Source organism: Heteronotia binoei, chromosome 1 (assembly GCF_032191835.1).
Source record: "Heteronotia binoei isolate CCM8104 ecotype False Entrance Well chromosome 1, APGP_CSIRO_Hbin_v1, whole genome shotgun sequence".
In the NCBI taxonomy this organism is placed as follows: domain Eukaryota; kingdom Metazoa; phylum Chordata; class Lepidosauria; order Squamata; family Gekkonidae; genus Heteronotia; species Heteronotia binoei.
Genome location: NC_083223.1, coordinates 199,173,903 through 199,193,996, shown reverse-complemented (window position 1 = coordinate 199,193,996; position 20,094 = coordinate 199,173,903). Strand labels below are relative to the sequence as shown.

Here is a 20,094-nt window from a genome sequence, read left to right as displayed (position 1 = left end):
ACAATGCATACAAAGAATTTCTTTTCAAGTTTGCTCCTCCTCTTAAAACGGAATTTTTATTATTTTCACATTCTGATGCCAATACCCCCCCCCCCTTTAGTCTCTGTCAAGAGAGAAAACTTCTTAGAGGGAAATCCAGGTAAACTCTCATCTCATTGCACTCTGACTGCTCTACAGGTGTCAGTCAATGCCCCCCCAGACTGGTGGTTACTCACCAAGGACATCCCAAAAGCCTGTTAATTAGTTCACACACTTCAGATGTGAATTTGGGATGGGAAGCTACTCCTACTCAGGAAGTTCCATGAAGACAGTGATTGGTTGGGAAAATCAGAAGGTTATGGCCCACAGTTTCTATATAATACAGACTATGGTAGATGAAACATCCCCTTCTTATTCCCTTTCTTCCACCTACCCACCCTTGCTGCCTGAAGATACTCTTCTGTACACTCTCAAATATGTGTGTAATCCACACTTATATTTGCTGTAGGAGATACTACAATTATGTTTGCTACACAATTATGTTTGTTACGTAAAACATCAGTTTAACCACAGTAGCTGCTAAAGATAATATAATATTTCCCTTCAATCACTCTAATTCTGAATAAAGGAAGAGCAGTGTATATCACTATAAATAATTTCCCAGAAGAAATGGGAGGAGGACAGAGTGAGAAGGTGAATAAGAAGCTGTAGCCAAAGATAATTCAAGACACAGGCTTGGATCCAGCAAATAATTTCAATGGATGGAAGAACTGCTATACATGGCACATGACTTTCTCTCCCCCCCCCCCCCTCCACTGCAGCCCCAATGCTTCCTTTCCCTGCTCGGAGAACAGGGGACTCCCAGGAACAGGATGAGGAGGGCATTTGGGGCTGAGTGGGAGAAGGGAGGCAAGAAAGTCACATGCTTAAATGCTTTGTTGGATCTAACCCACAGTGCACGTCCCAAGGCAATCTAATCCAAAAACTCAATTATCACCATCACAACAGCATGAATACAAAACACATACAGCATACTTACGCACAAAAAATACAGCTTTCTGCTCACGAGCTATTACCATGAGATCATTTGTTGGCGACAAGGATACAACACAATCCTGAAGCCAGGAACTTGCCTGTGCCTTGGAAGCAGATTCTTCTTCTTCTTCCTGCACACAGCAATTTTTAAAGCTACTAATCTTCAAATGCATATTTATAATGTTTTGGAAAAAATAATCTATATTCCCCCCTCCAAAAAAAGAGATAGCTATTGAGGTAACCATGCAAGAATATTTTCATAGTATTATGACTTCCTATCAAATAAGCTTCCTATCAACCGCTATCAAATAACTATACCCAACAACAAGAAAGGAAGGTTCCATTCAGTTTTCAGATAAGCCATACACCACAAAATTTTAAGAATTTACAAACTATGTAAAACAAAAATTGTGTATGTCTACAATGAAGTTTTAGCAGAGGCTGCTCAAAAGGAGTCTTACTCTTACAGTATCAGGAAAAGATGAAGATTTCAAAAGCCATTTTGTAAGGAATCTTTCACTTGCTGTCTCATGTTTTGGACAGTAGAAGAAAATATGAGACAGTGAGTCGAATTCTGTTAAAGGGCAGTCACAATAGCACTGGTTCAGGGGTATCTTGAGAAAATTGCCCTTTTGGAAGCACATTACAACATATTATCATGTACGACGGCCTCAGTTTTCGAAATGTCAACATGTTTTAAGTAAAAAGGCAGGTCAGATTTAGTGGAATATTTAATTCATAAACGAAGTGAGGAGCATTTTAATCTAGCATTCTTTAGAAGAGCATTCTAAGGAAAGCTGCATTCAACAAGATATCATATCACCATGTAAACTGGATGGGTGAAACAGATAAAAGAAAACAGATAAAAGGAAGTACTTCTTCACCCAAAGGGTGATTAACATGTGGAATTCACTGCCACAGGAGGTGGTGGTAGCTACAAGCATAGCCAGCTTTAAGAGGGGATTGGATAAAAATATGGAGCAGAAGAAGAAGATGAAGAAGATATTGGATTTATATCCCGCCCTCCACTCCGAAGAGTCTCAGAGCGGCTCACAATCTCCTTTACCTTCCTCCCCCACAACAAACACCCTGTGAGGTGGGTGGGGCTGGAGAGGGCTCTCACAGCAGCTGCCTTTTCAAGGACAACCTCTGCCAGAGCTATGGCTGACCCAAGGCCGTGCTAGCAGGTGCAAGTGGAGGAGTGGGGAATCAAACCCGGTTCTCCCAGATAAGAGTCCACACACTTAACCACTACACCAAACTGAGCAGAGGTCCATCAGTGGCTATTAGCCACAGTGTGTGTGTATATGTATATGTGTGTGTACGTATGTATGTTTGCGTGTATAAATATATATATATACACACACACACATATTGGCCACTGTGTGACACAGAGTGTTGGACTGGATGGACCATTGGCATGATCCAGCATGACTTCTCTTATGTTCTTAAACCAAGTACATTTAAGCGCAGTGTTCCTACAAAAATTATTCCAATTATTCTGAGAAGCACTGAAGACAGGAAATTCATCTACAGAGTGCACAATTAATTATGAAAGCAAAAAGGACAGACTTACAGGTTCTTGTACTTCTCCTTCGTCCCAGGCTCCCCAACCATCATTTTCCCAGCTTGCAGTTTTACCTAATATGAAAGATTAAAGTATTCTAGCTTAGTTTAGCAAATCATAATGTATAGGCTGGTGTGAAAGCTGCATCACAATGCTGTGATAAGCAATTAAAGTTAAATCAAGAAATAGTCACATGAGGCTTAAATAACAGCATATAAGAAAACTTGGCTGAAGAGCAGCTTCCAGGTAAAAAGTCTGAAAGCATATGAATGCACTCTGTTTCTCTTTGAAAACTGGTTTTGAATATTTTGGATTGTTAGTGTCAACTGTCAAGATGTATTTTTCTTTCCTCAATTTTTGTTCAAAGCAGATCCTGCGGCCACATGGAGCCATGTGGACAGAAACAACTAGCTAGCCAGCTGGACTGCAGTAGGGCTACTGTGCCTCTTTCCAGTTGTTCTGATCAGGTACTGGACTATCAAATCAATTCAGGGATGACATTAAATGCCTACAACAAAACATAAAATTGTATAAGCGAAATTTGAAGTTTTAATGCAAATTTAAAATATGCTACAATATTTTCATGAACAAGTTCATGAATGCCAAAGGTCAATTTCTCATTGTCATTTATGACTCAAATCTTATATATTTAAAAGCCCTATGGAATTGGCCTAGTCTCTCCCATTGACTGTGATATGTGCTGCAGCAACCACTGGCCTGTGAAACATCACTCAAATATATTTGTATGGCATTGGCTGACTCCACTCCTCTCCCCCACCCACTGCCAGCCCCAGGACAGACAAGGATTGGGCCACTGAGGAACTGCTAGACAGTGCCTGTTGCTAGGCAACCAACCTTGGTTCTCTCAGTAAAAAGCAACCAAACTTGATTCTGTCAATAAAAAGAGGGGGAAAGAAGCCCTTTCCAGGCCTATTTTGGCATTTGAGGAAGAACTCATTGGGCCCAATCCTGACTAGGGCTGCCAGTTCCAGATTGGTGGGAAATTCCTGGATATTTTGAGGCGGAGTCTATGGAAGCCAGAGTTTGGGGAAGGGAGAGGCCTCAGCTGAATATAATGCCATAGAGCCCACCCTCCAAAGCAGTTATTTTCTTCAGGGGGAAAGAGATCTGTTGTCTGTAGTTCAGTTGTGATACCAGGAGATTTTCAGGCTCCATGTGGAGGTTGGCTACCCTAGGCCTGGCTGCTTGCCACTGTTCAACAGCAGCCAACCAGCCATTTCCTCCAGGGGAACCATTGTTGCCAATCTCCAGGGAGGGCTGGAGATCACTCAGAATTACAACTGCTCTCCAGATGGCAGAGATCAGCTCCCCTGGAGAAAATGGCTGCTTTGCAGGGTGGACTCTGTGTCATTATACCCTGTTGAGATCAATTCCCTTCTGCTTTTGGTCCACACTGTGATTTCAGAACCCTCACAGACTTTCAGCCTAACCTACCTCGCAGGGTTGTTGTACAGATCAAAAGGGGGAGAGGAGAAAAATGTAAGCTGCTTTGGTCCCCACTGTGGAGAAAGACTGTACTTTTCCTAGGTAGAGGCTGCAGGGAGGGGAGGAGATGGAAAGCTGAAGTCAGATCAATTCCCCTTCAGAAAACAACTGCCTTAGGTGGGGGGGAAGTCAGTGGGGGGGCACTCACCCAGAGTCTCTTTCTAGAATCCATTGTACTTTCCCCCACAATGGGTCTTATTCCTAGTTTAGTAATAGTCTTACTTAACAAAGCAAAACTAGAAAAGTTACATGGTTCAAATATTTCATTTGGGCATAGAGTGAAAAAAGTAAAAATGACAAAAGTGTTCTAGAATCTAGTTTTGCAATACATTTTAAAATGAGTCCCATCTATGCTACACAACGGTAAGCCTAAAATAGCTGGAAAGCAGTTCTGCAACGTTTCAACCGGCTACATATACTAGGGGTTTTTAGAAGTGATGTATTCTTACAGCAGAAAAAAGTAAAAACCATTCATTTATTATACCATGCTTATGGAAAACAAACTGATCTGCACAAGAAAGCCCCAAGCATTCTAGTAGACCACATTCATACTCCTGTTTTAGAGGAGGAACAGGTATCTATACCCATTTTTCTCTACCCTAAGGAGTCTCAAAGCAGCTTACAATTGTCTTCCCCTCCTCTCTCCATAACAAGCACCTTGAGAGGTAGGTGGGGCTGAGTGAGTTCTGAGAGAACTGTGACTGGTCCTAGGTCCCCCAGCAGGCTTCATTTAGAGGAGTGGTGAATCAAACTCAGTTCTCCAGATTAGAGTCTGTCACTTTTAACCACTATACCACACTGACACTTCTTGGAAAATGATTAGCATAATTTGGTGGGTAACTGGCAGAGCAATCCTAAACCAAAAGACACCTTTCTACATCTGAAGTCAAGTGGGCAGTAAATGTCAAGTCTGCAGATTCAATAACGAGTCGATGTAGATACAAAGAATCTAGTTTATTGATACTGGTTACTTGCGGCCTAAGCCAAAGCTTGAAGAGACTGAAACCATACAGTAAATACATTGCATATAAAGAGTACTTCAAAAGCATTCCTACGGGCAGGGAAATTGTGCAGGGGACATTCACACATAGATATTACTAATACATTCTCATGTTGATTAGGTGTATTGGCCCTGATGTTTTACCAGGCTCCTAGGACTCCCCCGGGCCTGAGCTGAGAAGGTTCAGATAAGGCTTTTCACACATCACCACTTCAAAGCAGGGAGAGTTCCTAAGACAGGGAGGGGGAACAGTAGAGAGGCACTGGCAGCATTTTGTTCTACCCAGCATGCTCTTTGGTTGAGCCAGAGTTATATTCAGGCTTGACATACTGCCCCCCCTAAGCTGCTTCTACCGCCCTGTTAGAGCATTTCTGATAGAACCTTTTGATCAGGTCTGGGGCTGATATATCATTTTCTGCTACCCATTCATTCTCGCTGGAGGAAAAATGTTTCCATTTTATTAGGTAATGAAGGACCCCTCTTTTGACTTTAGAGTCCAGGATTTCTTGGACCTCGTGATGGTTCTGATTCCCAACCAGGATAGGTTGTGGGGCTGGTTCTCAAGGGTGCCAAACCGAAGCCCCTGGGTCTCGACAGAGTAAGCTGCAATGAAATACAGGATGCACTTTACTAAACATTTTTGGCAGTTCTAATTCTACCGTCACCTGATTGATTACTGTTGAGATTCTGAAGGGTCCCAAGAATTTGTATGCCAAGTTTCTTAGAGGGCTGGCTGAGAGGCAAGTTCTTGGTAGACACGAATACCAAGTCCCCAACTTTGAAATCCCATGCGGGAACATGGGACTTGTCATATTGCTTTGTATAGGCTTCTTTGGCCGCCTCTAAGTTTTCCTGGATTGTTTTCCAGCTCCCGCTCGGCCCTTGCAACCATTGCTCAAAAGGTGTTGATTCAGGGGAGGGGGCCCCCCCTGGCAATAGTGGCATCGGCTTCCCTTCATACCCGTGGACGGTTGAAAAGGGGGAAGCCTTGGTGGAACTATGCATGCTGTTGTTATACCCATACTCAGCAAAGGGGAGCAGGTCTACCCAGTCGGAATGTCGGTGGTTAATGAAACAACATAAATATTGTTCTAGAAGTCCGTTTATGCTTTCTGTCTGTCCGTCCGTCTGCAGGTGGTAGGCGGAACTCAACCCTTGCTCTATTCCGGCCAGTTTGCAAAACTCTCACCAGAAGTTGGCAACGAACTGCGGGCCGCGGTCGGTAATGACCTTATCGGGGAATGAGTGAAGCCGGACCAAGTGGTTGAAGAACAGGAGGGCCAGTTTCTTGGCTGTAGGCAGTTGGGTACACGGGATGAAATGTGCTTGTTTGGAAAACGTGTCTACTACTACCAAGATCACTGTTTTCCCATGGGAAGGTGGCAGCTCTACAATAAAATCCATTGACACCACCGACCAGGGGCGTTTGGCCGTTTCTAGAGGTTTGAGCAGCCCCAGGGCTTTACCACCCCTTTTCTTGGCCATGATACAGATGGGGCATGAGGCTACGAATTCCAACACGTCCTTTTTAAGGGATGGCCACCAAAACTGTCTACTAATCAAATGAAGTGTCTTGACGTAGCCAAAGTGCCCGGCCAGTTTGTTCGAGTGGCAGAATTGCAGCATTTCTGCCCTTAGGCTTTTGGGAACATAGAGTTTCTCCCCTTTATACCACAGTCCGTCCCCTCTCTTTTGAACATCCCCTGGAAGGGCATCCCCCTCCCTCTCCGTTTCCGCAGCCAGTTTCTCGGCTCCCAGTTCCCCCAAGTCCCTCTTCTTCTGCGACCACGTAGTTACTGTGGCGGCCACCTGAGAGGGGGGAACTAAGGAGTCAACCACTTCCTCCCTCTGGCTCTCATGTTGTGGGAGGCGGGGCAACGCATCCGCTAGGAAGTTCTTCACCCCCGGGATGTGCCTTAGCATGAAGTCAAATTTGGGGAAGAATCCCGCCCACCGAATTTGCTACTCGCTCAGCTTCCTCTTGCCTGTAAGGGCTTCGAGGTTTTTGTGGTCGGTCCAGATCTCAAATGGCATTTTGGCTCCTTCCAGCCAGGACCGCCACGTTTTTAGAGCGAACGTCACCGCAAAAGCCTCCTTGTCCCACACTGACCAGTTCCTCTGTTCGCCTGAGAATTTTCTAGAGATATAGGTGCAGGGCTTTAGCCACCCCTCCCCATCTTTCTGCATTAGTATGGCTCCGACGGCCACATCAGAAGCGTCACATTGCACAATGAAGGGCCGTTGTTCATCAGGTTGGCTCAGGATCGGCTCACTAGTGAACAAGTGTTTCAGTTTATCGAATGCCGTTTGGCACTTCGGGGTCCAATTAAGTCGGGCCCCCGGTCGCTTCGCCTCAGGCCCCTTTCCCTTGGTTTTTAGCAACTCGGTCAGGGGGAGGGCGATCTGGACGAACCCTTCTATGAAGGTCCTATAAAAATTTGCGAACCCGAGAAATGATTGGAGCTGTCTACGTGTTCTTGGGGGAGCCCATTCCAATACTGCCTGCACTTTGGCCGGGTCCATTGCCAACCCCTTCCCCGATACCCGGAAACCTAAATAATCCAATTCTGTCTTATGGAATTCACATTGAGACAACTTGGCAATTGATGCTTCAAAAGAGTGCTTAGCACCTCTCTCACTAACTTCACATGAGACGGTTCATCCTGTGAATAAATAATGATATCATCCAGGTACACCACCACCCCCTTGAATAAAAACTTCCTTAGTACATCATTTATAAAGTTCATGTACACTCCCGGGGCCCCCTGCAGTCCGAAAGGCATGACTAGGTACTCAAATTGTTCCATGGGCGTGTTAAACGCAGTCTTCCACTCGTCCCCCTCCTTAATGCGCACTCGGAAGTACGCGTCTCTCAAGTCCAACTTGGTGAAAATTTTGCCTTCAGACACCGTGCTTAGCAAGTCCCAGATGAGAGGGATGGGGTAGGCGTTGGTTGTGGAAATCGCATTAATCCCGTGAAAGTCTGTGCAAAGCCTAAGCGAGCCATCCTTCTTCTTCCTAAACAGTACCGGGGCCACGTGGGAGGCGGTTGCCGGTCTGATAAATCCTCTCTCCAGATTCTGGTGTAAGAATTTGCGGAGCTCCTTCTTCTCTGCCCAGCCCATGGGATATAACTTGGCTCTGGGCAGAGTTTCCCCTGGGATTAGTTCTATGGCAAAGTCTGTGTTCCGGTGGGGGGGTAGCTGGTTTGCCCCTTGTTCGTTAAATACCCCCATCAGGTCCCAGTAGGCCTTTGGGATGGTGTGGGTCTCTTCCACCGACATAAAAGCCCTCTCCTTGGCCACCGGAGCCCGCGGGCCCCAAGCAGGATCCCAGGGGTGCGTTTTGCAAAGGGGATCTATGAACCTAATTGTCTGTGCCCCCCATCTTATGCGGGGTTCGTGCTTCTCCAACCAACCCACCCCAAGGACTACAGGGTAGGAGCATGAGGGGGCGATGACAAAGGACTCCTGGTCCCAGTGTTCCTTGATCCCCATCGGCAAGACCTGGGTCTCTAGTCTGCATGGCTCCCCTCGCATCACTGACTCGTCCATTTGCTTGAACTGCATCGGACAGGGTAGCAGAGAGCTTTCGAGCCCCAAAGCTTCTACTAAGTTGGGGGTGATAGGTTCCCGATTACACCCTGAGTCTATTAGGGCCCGTACCTGCATGAACCTTTTCAGTTTAGGGTTCAGCAGTTTTACTACTACAAAATACAACCGTCCCGTCACGCTCACCCTCAGCGGTGCCGGCTCCTCCTCAACCTGCTGGTTGGCACCCTTTAAAGCAGGTCGTTCTCGTTTCCCGCCGGCTCAGACGCCCAAGCCAGGTCGCTCAGCTCCGCTGACAGCAGCACGTCCTCCTCCGGTTCCTTGACCACCGCGAGGCTGCTCTTCACCGCTTCCTTAGGGCGGCTGGTCGGTTTCTTGGGGGTCGGGGTGCTGGTCTTCTGCCCCCCTTGTGGGGCCTTGGGGGGGGCAGGCAGCTGGAAGCGAGGTGATTCAGGTCGCCGCAGCGGAAGCACTTGCGAGGTCCCTCAGGCGCCCCCCCCCCACGGCTTTTTTTTGGTTCGGCCTTCAGGGGGGTTGTTTTCTGCGGACCCTTTCCGGATTGGTATTGACGTTGCATCGCCATCCGCTTCATGTTGGTCTCGACTTCTCCCGCTAGTTGTATCCACCCTACCAGAGTGGTAGGTCTAGCCTGGGTGAGGGCCCGATCCAGGATGCCGGCATTCAGCCCTCTGGTGAAGTGTTCGATCGTCATCAGCTCACTCCACCCCCTTACTTTGGCCGCGTTGGTTCGGAACTCAGCGGCGTAGTCGCGGATGGTCCTGGAGTCCTGTTGCATGTCCTGCAAGGCGGCTAGGGCCCGCGTCTCCTGAAGCGGGTCCTCATACTGGGCCAACAGAGCCTGAAGGAAAGTTGTACATTGTCCACTTTCGGGCTCATGGCTTCGTAGAGGCTCACGTACCATCTCCTGGCGGCCCCCTTCAGCTTTGACCCCAGATAGTCCACTCGGCTGAATTCATCGGGGAAGGTATTCCCGCAGTAGCACATGTAGCTGTTGGCTTGGACGGCAAAGTATTCTACCTCGTCTGGGTCTCCGTCAAAGGTGGCATCCAAAACCCTGTCTCGCCCTCCGTCTCTTGGGCCCGCCGGTGCTTCCGGTCGTGGTGCTTGTCCTGCTGCCGGCGGCGCTGGGGCCTGTATTGGGGCCGGGGGGGAGCGAGCCGGTGGAGGCTGAGAAGGTCTCCGTGGCCCTGGTAGTCCTAGGGCGCGGGAGATCTGGGCGGTCATAGCCTGCATCTCGTCTTTCAGGCCCTTGATCGCTCTATCTACTTCTTTTCGGACCATAGCCCGAAACATGCAGGCATCGTCCTCGTGCATGTCCTTCGGCAGTGGTTCCTCTCCTCACCCTTGGGGTTTTCCTCCTGCTCTTGGACATCGAGGGCGGCTTCCGCTTCACCCGACTCCAGGGAACCCGAGTTGGCGGATTCCGTCTCGGTTAACCGTACCCTCCTCATGTGTCGGGTCAGGATCGCGTCCCTCCGGGCAGGGGCCTCGTCCATCATGGTGGTTGAGGTCCGCGGTTGTTACTGCTGGGGCATGATCACCAGTTGGAAGTGTGGAGGGGAAACCGCTGCTCGCCTGGCATTTAGTATGTGCCAAGGTGCCGCTGGCTCTTCCTCCAAGTAGGGGAGTTCTCCGTCTCCTGGAATTTTTTCGGCGATCAGGTTATAAAGTTGCCAGGGTGGATGAATTCCAAAGGGAGTCTCTTCAAAATGTCAAGTCTGCAGATTCAATAACGAGTCGATGTAGATACAAAGAATCTAGTTTATTGATACTGGTTACTTGCGGCCTAAGCCAAAGCTTGAAGAAACTGAAACCATACAGTAAATACATTGCATATAAAGAGTACTTCAAAAGCATTCCTACAGGCAGGGAAATTGTGCAGGGGAAATTCACACATAGATGTTACTAATACATTCTCATGTTGATTAGGCGTATTGGCCTTGGATGTTTTACCAGGCTCTTAGGACTCACCCGGGCCTGAGCTGAGAAGGTTCAGATAAGACTTTTCACACATCACCATTTCAAAGCAGGGAGAGTTCCTAAGAAAGGGAGAGGGAACAGTAGAGAGACACTGGCAGCATTTGGTTCTACCCAGCATGCTCTTTGGTTGAGCCAGAGTTATATTCAGACTTGACAGTAAAGGGACAGCACTTCAGAGTCCTGATCACTCTGGAGGCCCAAGAAGCCAAGCAAGGTATTGCTTAACCGCCTATAAATTCAGCTACCCCTGGAGGAAGGAAAAGGGAAATATAACCTTGGGTGAGTCAGTATCTCTCAGCCTAACTTACTTCACAGGGTTATAACCTCTTATCTTGTGCTACCAGCAGATCCCAGGGAGCATGTGAAAGCTGTGAACAAGCACCTGGAGGGCTAAGCTAAAACAATCCTGGCAAAATGGAGGTTCTACTGGTGTGGGGCAAGGGTCTGACTGAGGAAATGCAGTATCCCCTCTTCCAAATGGGGTTGCACTCCCCCTAATCTAGGTTAGATTACTGCAATGTGCTCTACAGGGGGCTGTAGTTCCAGAAGCTACAATTGATACACAATGTTGCAGCCAGAGCATTGATTGGAGTGGGTCATAGGGACTATATTACTTCAGTCTTGTAATATCTATGTTCGCTTATGTGACAGACTGCACTTTTTAATAGCCCAGAACAGTGGTGTCAAACTCATTTGTTATGAGGGCCGGATCTGACATAAATGAGACCTTGTTCAGCTGGGCCATGTGTGTCATAAAAAATATTCCAGATAGCAGAGATGTAAACTTTATAAAGAACACAAACACTATTAAAGATTTTTTTTAAACTTAAAATATGCTTAAAACATTAGCACTCTTGCACTATTTTCTAATAGTCTCTGATAACCGACACCTTTTGTTCTAAATTATTGCACTGAAAACTGGAGATGACGTCTGTGTTGCAGCAATCTTGAGTACACGGTTCAGGTTTTGTTTAAGTATGAATCTGTAAGTTGCAAACCTACTATTGACATTGACATTCATTACAGAAGGGGTCCCCAACCCCCGGGCCGGGGACTGGTACTGGGCCACGTACAGCACCCCCCCCCCACCGTGGCGCCTCTTCTTCCCCCCATTTTCATCATTTTAAGGCCGGGGAAGGGAAGGAGGCAAGGGCAGCATCGCTCACTGCTGCAGTAGCAGCAGTTTTCCCACCTATCAGCTGATTGGCAGGGGGGGTCGGTCTGGGAGGTGTTTCACGGTCCCTTCCCTGACTTTAAAATGGTGAAAATGGGAGGGGAAGGAGGAGGAGGTGAGGCTGAGCAGGGGATGAACGAGGGAGGAGGAAACACCGTGGTGGGGGGGAGTTCGAATTGGGTGCCCCCACCCTGCCGGCCCTGGGGCTGGTCCCCAGGGCCAAAAAGGTTGGGGCCCACTGCATTACAGAATCTCATGGTCAATGCTCTGAGACTAAGACCCAGGAGAAAACATGAAATGGCTGGGCATTGTGAGCTTTTGTACATAAGTTGCTTTGTGAGCTGATCAAAAACATATGAAGGCACCATTGCACAGATTGAAGGCTATGTGTTTGTCTACAAAACTATTTTTCCCCAGAAAAATAACTACAACTCCTACAAGGCAGTGCAAGAATAGAGAGACAGCCATGCATAGTAGTCATTATCAGCCTACTATCTCCAATCACTCAAAGAAAAGTGTGGAAGAAAAATTAAAGGAAATGTGCTGGATGAACTTGACCTGGACACACACGCTCAGCCTAATCCACTTCACTGACTTGTTGTTATTCCTCATCTAAATAGTTCACATGCTTTCCTAATGAGAAAGACTGGATCATGAGGACACGAATACAGTGATTAAGAGGAGGCAAACCCAGTTTCACCCAGGAGAGCCCTGACATAACAAACCCAACAAAACACATACCCTGTAGCAAGGCAAAAAGCTCATACCTTGAATCAAACTTCATTGGTCTTAAAGCTGCTTTGTATTTCTCCCATGTGATTGAGGGAACTAGACTAAGTAAGGGGATGAGGAGGGGGAGGGGCCTCAGCCAATGGAAGGAAGGCTTGGCTCAGTAACTGTGCTGTGCAAATGAGAGAGCCTGGCAAAGGAATTGCTCCTGTGCAACTGAGAGAGTCTGGCAAAGCAAGCTGAGATGCAGAAGGAAGTAAGAGAGGGAGAAGGAAGCCAACAACAGTGAGTTGCTTGCAGCCCTAACAGGAACCCTGTGGGGGATGGATCTGGTCCATGGGCAACATGTTTGACACCCCTGGCCTAGAAGTGTTGTACAAACAGCTGAAGGACAGTGAAGGGTTAATTCTTCACACAGAGAGTCTTTAGTGACAGGCTGCTCCAAGCAATCTGATTGGTTAGAATCAGCTAAGAAAGAGAAATCTTCTGGACTGGATATTAAGAATATTCACTAATTTCGCACTAGACCTTTAATCCTGGTTTAGCCCTGTCCCTGATCTAACATTCTACACTAAAATCATAAAATTATAGAGCTGGTCTCTCTGATTCTATGGTTCTAGTGTAGAATGTCAGTTTGGGGACAGGGCTAAACCAGGATTAAAGGTCTAGTGCGAATATAGTCTTATTTCTGGCCTAGTTGAGAAGCGCTGAGCACTATCAGTTTCAGAATTCAGCCCTAACAGAGCAGTTTAACACAGAGAGCAGAACTCGGGGAAAGTTGACAAGGAGTAAGTAGGTGAAGACTCCCATTCGGGCAAAAGAAAGGGGACAGATCTTTTAGAGCAGGGTGGCCAAACTGTGTCTTGGGAGCCACATGTGGCTCTTTCAAACCCATTATGTGGCTTACGAAACCCCCACTGCCCTGTCAGCCAACTTGGAGAAGGCATTTGTCTCTTTAAATCATTTCACCAAGCCAGGCAGTGGCTCAGAAAATGCATTTAAAATTAAAGTTGCTTTCTTTCCACCTCTCCCTCCCCCATTTTCTCCTTCCTTCCTTCCCTTGTGGCTCTCAAATGTCTGACATTTATTTTTTGCGGCTCTTACATTAAGCAAGTTTGGTCACCCCTGTTTGAGAGAGAAAAAAATTTCCCTGCCCAGCTCTGAAGAATGCAGAGATTCCTGGTCTGGTGTAATTAGAAACTGCCTGTAGAAAACCTCAAGAGTCAGTTAAAACTCAAGATGAGTAGTGGTGTTTCAAGAGAAGAGGTTTGGATGTCTCTTTTGGTGAAAAAAAGCATTTTACCAACTCTGACTATTTTGCTGCCAACTTGGAAGATCTCAATTTTCTTCTCATACTTTTTTCGCCATTTGTAAGTGATCGCTTCAATCTACAGCAGGTATTTAGGGACGAGTTGTTGGCGCCTCTCTAAAACACGTCTGCCATAGTGAAGCGACGCCCAGCCCCCCTCCCCCCCCCCCCAAGAAATCATTTTGAGTTTATGGATCTCTCTGGAAGTCCCACTTTACGTATAACAAGAAAAGCGAAGGAAAGTAGTGCACCAGTAGTTCACCAGTATTTCCACTTTCCCTGTTTCGTTCCAGTTCTTGCATGCTGTTTACTCACCTTGAATTCTCACCCATTTGATATCTTTTTATGCTGGTGTATCTTGTTATATGAAGCTGGTTTGATGCGGCTCTTCCACTGCCTTTAGCATCCCACCTCCAAACCTAGGCTCACTCAAGGAGGTGCCCAATTTGACAAGTAACTTGTCTTTAGTGAAAAGTCTGCTTAATTAATCTACACTTGAATTGATCTAATCAATGAGAAAGTCAGACAGCTTTTGAACTCCTGTAAGAGGCTAGGTTTTAACTCTCATTGTTTCCAGTTCACTCATACAAGAGCTACAGGAACCCTTCTCTCTGGCACACTAATTTTCTATACACAGGGGTTTTGTGTGTGCATGCTGAAGAGCACTTCCATCACGCAAGTCTTGCATGATAAAACACATTGATGGTGGGGGGGAATCATGTAAGTCTTCATCTTCACTCTGAAGACCAGACACAAGTTCATCTACTCATCTGCAAGGGACAGGCATGTCCACATAACTACACACCTTACAGATGTACATCCCATCTCTTGGATGCAACTTATCCCTTGAAAGCTGCACCAAGATGTCACTTGCACATTAGGAATCTGCCCTGATGGATTTTGAACATAATGTATGGAAAATACAGCTGAGGACTTGTTCCAATTTCAGCCTTCAGAATGACCATTGAAATGACTTTACACAAGAATCATAATTCCTAGGATAACCTCATCAGTAGGATCAAACAAGAATCTCCTAACCATCACTAGGAAGATTGCATTTTGACATAAATGGTCCACATAGTCACAGAATTATGCCACAATGTCCCTCCAGCCAGCCCACTGAGTACCAGACCAGGTTGATCATGGATCAGAGTATAGTATCCCATAGTCCCCTTACTGCTACATACAACTACCTGTGACTAGTAGAAGTATAAGATAGATATTGAGTTTATATCCCGCCCTCCACTCCGAATCTCAGATCGGTTCACAATCTTCTTTTTCTTCCTTCCCCACAACAGACACTCTGTGAGGTGAGTGGGGCTGAGAGGACTCTCACAACAGCTGCCCTTTCACGGACAACCTCTGTCAGAGCTATGGCTGACCCAAGGCCATTCCAGCAGGTGAAAGTGGAGGAGTGGGGAATCAAACACGGTTCTCCCAGATAAGAGTCTGCACAACTTAACCACTACACCAAACTAGTGCCCATACTACTTCCTTCCTCAACATGACATGTCAGGTTTGCTCTACACATGCAGCAGAAAAAGGCACAACCCAGAGACAGTAGCACTGACTGCACCACTTCAGGCTATGGAAAGCGCCCTGGCTCAGTGGCACAGCATCTGCTTGGCATGTAGAAGGTCTCAAGTTCAATCCCCAGCATCTCCCGTTAAAGAATCTGGCAGTAGGTGATGTGAAAGACCTTTGTCTGAGACCCTGGAGAAGTCCTGCCATTCTAAGTAAACAATACCAACTGTGACAGACCCACAACCTAATTCAAGATAAGGCAGCTTCGTGTGTGTTCAGGCTGCAGATGGTGCGTACTGTATTTGACTGCTCCCCCGCATGGAAGCATCCTAACATATCAATAAGAAAAGTTTCAGCAGGAGATGCATAGCCTAGTTTGCTCCCTACCATACTTATATTTGTTCGGAGATTTATATACAAAGATAAATCACGGAAAACTCTCTTCTACTTGCAGGCAGGAGTGATAGCCTCATTCTGTTGCATGTGCAGATCTGGAGAAGCAGTTGGCAAAGTGAAGGGGGGTTTGAATTCCGGGGGAGGAACCCAATATAGTCAACACTCTTTAAGGGAGAAGATTAACAATGGCCAAGAGAGTAGGATCTTCATCAGGCAGCAGCTACGAAGGGATGAGGGGAAGTGGGGTGTATCCCCAGCAATATCGCATTTCGCCCGCCCCCACTGCAGGAGCTGGGCACACACACTCACCGCCACTACTTTCCTTGACGACCCCGATTGCACTAGCGCCGCCCTGTCGGAGATGCGAACACAGGAAGACCCGCGCCGAGTCCAAGTCCTGGAAGCTGCAGAATGGAACGAGGGCACATGCCATGGCGCCAAGTAAACACCCGCGTCTCGCGCTTGACAAACCCCGGCCCCAGACCCGCTCTCTGACTGCCAACCCAACCCGGAAGCCGACCCCGGCTTCTGCGCATGCGCAAAGAGGAAGCTCGTCCCGGTCTGAGAGGACGACGAAGCGGTACGACAATGAGATCACGTGGCTCTCAGGCGGGGCGGGGCGGGGGGCGGGCGGTGTTGCTGGTTCTCGGTGGCAGTGATTCAGCCTTCAGTGCGTGACGGAAGCGAGGGAGGTCGTCGGGGAGGGGCTTGCTTAGTGGCCCGCAAACACGTGGTGAATGTATTTATTCAGGGGGTCCAGTGGTATTTATTATTTAGTAAGAGTGCTTGTATGTTTAGTCGGAAGTAACTCCCGTTTAGATCAGAGAGGTTTGTTTGAGATTTTTTTTAAACTTTTAAGTTTACGCTGCGTATTTGTGTTATAACTAAGGAGTCTTTTCTGTAGTAATAGAGCAAAGTTTGAGTACGACGGCATCTTTAAGTCCAACAAAATGTAATTCTGGTATAACCTGGATTTGCAAGAACTCTTAAACTCGGAGAGGGAATTTCGCTTAGCTTTCTGAGGGCTTCAGTCGCTCATAGCGTTGCTAACAGCCTGGAGGGGGGAAAATGACCTGTCCCTTTAATAAAGGGTTAATATTTAGGAATAGACTTCTCGTGGCATGGAGTTAAATAACATCTAACTGCCAGGTTTGTGTGGAGGGACTGGCTCAGTAGTAGAGCATTAGTTTGGCATGCAGAGAATCACAAGTTCAAGTCCTGGCGTCTCCACTTTAAAGGACCAGGTGAAAAGATTCTAGAGAGCAGCTGCCAGTCTGAGTAGACAATAATGACCTAGGTGGACTGATGGTCCAATTCAGTATAAAGCAGATTTGTGTGTTAAGCCTCTATGAAAGAGTCAGTACACACCCAAACCAGTGTTCCCTCTAAGCTGCAGAGTCTTGTGAGCAAAAATTCTACTTTGTGAGCTACTGGCATGAGAGTTGTAAGCTACTGCATAAATTATTGTGCTCTGGGGCCATTTTTCCTGAGCTAAGGCAAAAATGTGTGAGCTAGAGGCTAAAAATTTGCGAGCTAGCTGACACTAACTCAGCTTAGAGGGAACACTGACCCACACCTCATTTTGGGCAGGAGCTCGCAGGAGCGGCGCTCCAGAACGGGTGTCGAACTCATTTGTTATGAGGGCTGGATCTAACATAAATGAGACCTTGTTGGGCTGAGCCATGTCAGGCCAGGCTGTGTGTGTACCTATTTAAGATTAGGTAGCAGAGATATAAATAGACAAACAGTTTTTTTTTAAAAAAACTTAAAACAATAAAATAAAAAAACAAAATAAAATATGCTTAAAACATTAACACTTGTTGGTCTTAAAGGTGCTTTCTTTGTGTGTCTCCCATGGGCTCCAGGGAACTGGGCAATGGAGCACTAGCTCTTTCCTTCCTTTGCCAGGGGACTAGGGGAGGAGCCTCAGCCAATAGAAGGAAGAGACGCTTGGCTCAGTAGGTCTGCTGTGCGATTGAGAGAGCCTGGCAAAGCAAGCTCTCCCTCCACCATTCCTCCCCAAAGAAAGAGCCTCAACTAATAGAGAAAATAGAGATTTTGCTCTGTAGCTCCTGTGCGATTGAGCAAGCATGGCAAAGCAAGCTGTTATGCAAAAGGAAGCAAGAGGGATAGAGAAGGAAGCAGATGACAGTGAGTTGCTCAGGGGCCTGATAGCCCTCCGAGGGCCTGATTTGGCCCCTGGACCGCTTGTTTGATATCCCTGCTCTAGATTTTATTGTGCTCTTTCTTCCCCCCCCCCACCAAACCAAATACTTCCTTCTGAGTTCCATTGTTCCAACCCCCTGTGAGAATTTTGCTGAATTCTTAAGATTTAACAAATTTTCTAATATTTTTCCCCACAAAAAATGGGAAAATAACCAAAGCATAAAGCAGACAGATGGAAATCTTCATCATGGCACTGTGGCCACATCGGAGAAAGTAATTTTAAAAGTATGATGGGAGTAAGGTTTTATTATGACAATTATAATTCAAGAAACATTTTAAGGTAGACGCTGAGTGATATAACTTAGTACACGTTCCGGTGCTGCTAGGGGTGTGTGGCACATGCAAAAGAGTTGTGCTAATGAGCCCCATCACCTCTTTTTCTGTGAAATGACCCCTGTGTGTGTGTGTGTAGGAATTAAGACATAGCTGAGGTTATAGGTGGCTAAACTGCAGCTCGGGAGCCACACGTGGCTCTTTTACACATATTGTGTGGCTCTTGAAGCCTCATCACCCTGCTGGCCAGCTTGGAGAAGGCACTTGTCTCATTAAATTATTTCTCCAAGCCAAGCTACCCGTTGGCTTGAAGAATGCATTTAAAGTTGGTTTCTTTCTACCTCTCCCTCCCTGTTTCCTCCTCATCTATTTTCCTTCCTTTCTTCCTTTGTCTGATGGCTCTCAAACATCTGACGTACATGTCTTGTGGCTCTCAAACACCTGATGTTTATTCTGTGTAGCTCTCATGTTAAGCAAGTTTGGCCACCCTTGTTATAGAAGGTCTGGGGTTCAATCCCTTGACATCTTCAAAAAAAGCCTAAGAACAGCCCTGCCGGATTAGACCAATAGTTCATCTAGGCCTAGGATTGCCAAATCTAACTCAGAAAATATCTGAGGACTTTGGGAGAGGAGCCAGGAGACTTTCACATTTCTTAAAATAATTAAGTAAAAATACAGTAGTGCAGTTCCTGTGAATATAGCCTTCATTTCCTCATCCCCAACAAGCTGCACATACGGTGTACACTCTCTCTCTCACACAAACAGCAACCAAAATAAACAGTTTGCAATCCCACATTTGTGTGGTCTCGTTGGGGCAATTTACTAATGAATTGCTGAAGTTCCAAGTTCTTCAGATTAACAAGGAAACCAAAGGTTCTAGTTACCCTTAACTATGCAAATGACTTCTGAAAAGATTGCAAAACAAATGGAGGGTCTGGGCAGCTTTCACAGCTACTGGGAGCAGCCATTGTCAAGCCCCAATATCCCCAATAATGAAGACCTTTTGTTTTATTTCAAATAGACTGGTTTAGGAATTCAAAGGTGCTACACGGAACATGGCCCGTGGAAATACTGAGATACCAGAGGTTACATGCTTGCTATATAGGGTGTCATAAACTGTTACAAAAAGCGCTTCATTTGAATCTAAGGCTCAGAGGTTACAGCAGTGACTGTCATTTCACTACAAAAGCACTCTCACACTACCTTGCAAACAGATAAGGAAGCCTGTGAATTTAGGGAGTACATCCTTGAAACACAGCAGGCCTTTTCCAGTACCATAAACATTCTTCTGCCAGATGATGATGCCTACATGTTCTCTAGGTTGTAAATAATGGAGAAGGGTCATAGCATTAACCTGACATTTGGCCAGCCATCTCTAAGCGAAGAACGGGGCTTGACAGCCATGTTGTTCTGCCAACTCACCCTGCCCCCATTCAGCCTGGCTCCTAGATTTAAAGGCACAGACACACTGTCTAAAAAGCAAGCTTTTCCAAGCATCTTCTTAAGCCTTCCAAAGTGGAAAAGCTCATGGTGGCTGTTGGAGCAGGGCTTCCCCCTGCTAGGCCAGTTGACTGGGGGTGGGAAGGAGCCTGCAAAACCGGGGAATCCTCTGCTGGAACATGGGGATTGGTAAACCTATCTAGTCCAGCATCCTGTCTCACGCGTTGGCCAGCTAGTTACTCTGGGGGGCCAACAACAGGCTGAGACCTTCCCTTGATGTTGGCTGCTGACACTGTATTTAGGGGTTTACTGTATCTGAATGTGCAGTTGTCCTTTAGTCACGATCGTTAGTAGCCACTGATATTGGCAGCAGTATGGACAGAC

General features: G+C 46.7%; 1 protein-coding gene across 1 annotated transcript in view; it reads right to left on the bottom strand.

The window, feature by feature from the left end:
* RAB3GAP2 (RAB3 GTPase activating non-catalytic protein subunit 2) overlaps positions 1-16,287 on the bottom strand; it is a 64,822-nt gene extending 48,535 nt beyond the window's left edge. Inside the window, exons 1-3 of the mRNA XM_060246360.1 lie at positions 16,081-16,287; positions 2,587-2,655; positions 1,019-1,141 (exon numbers count right to left, since the gene is read on the bottom strand). Of these exons, the coding sequence (XP_060102343.1) occupies positions 1,019-1,141; positions 2,587-2,655; positions 16,081-16,204 (316 nt within the window). The 5' untranslated portion in view covers positions 16,205-16,287. The remainder of the gene's footprint in view (positions 1-1,018; positions 1,142-2,586; positions 2,656-16,080) is intronic.
* Positions 16,288-20,094: the final 3,807 nt, after the last annotated feature.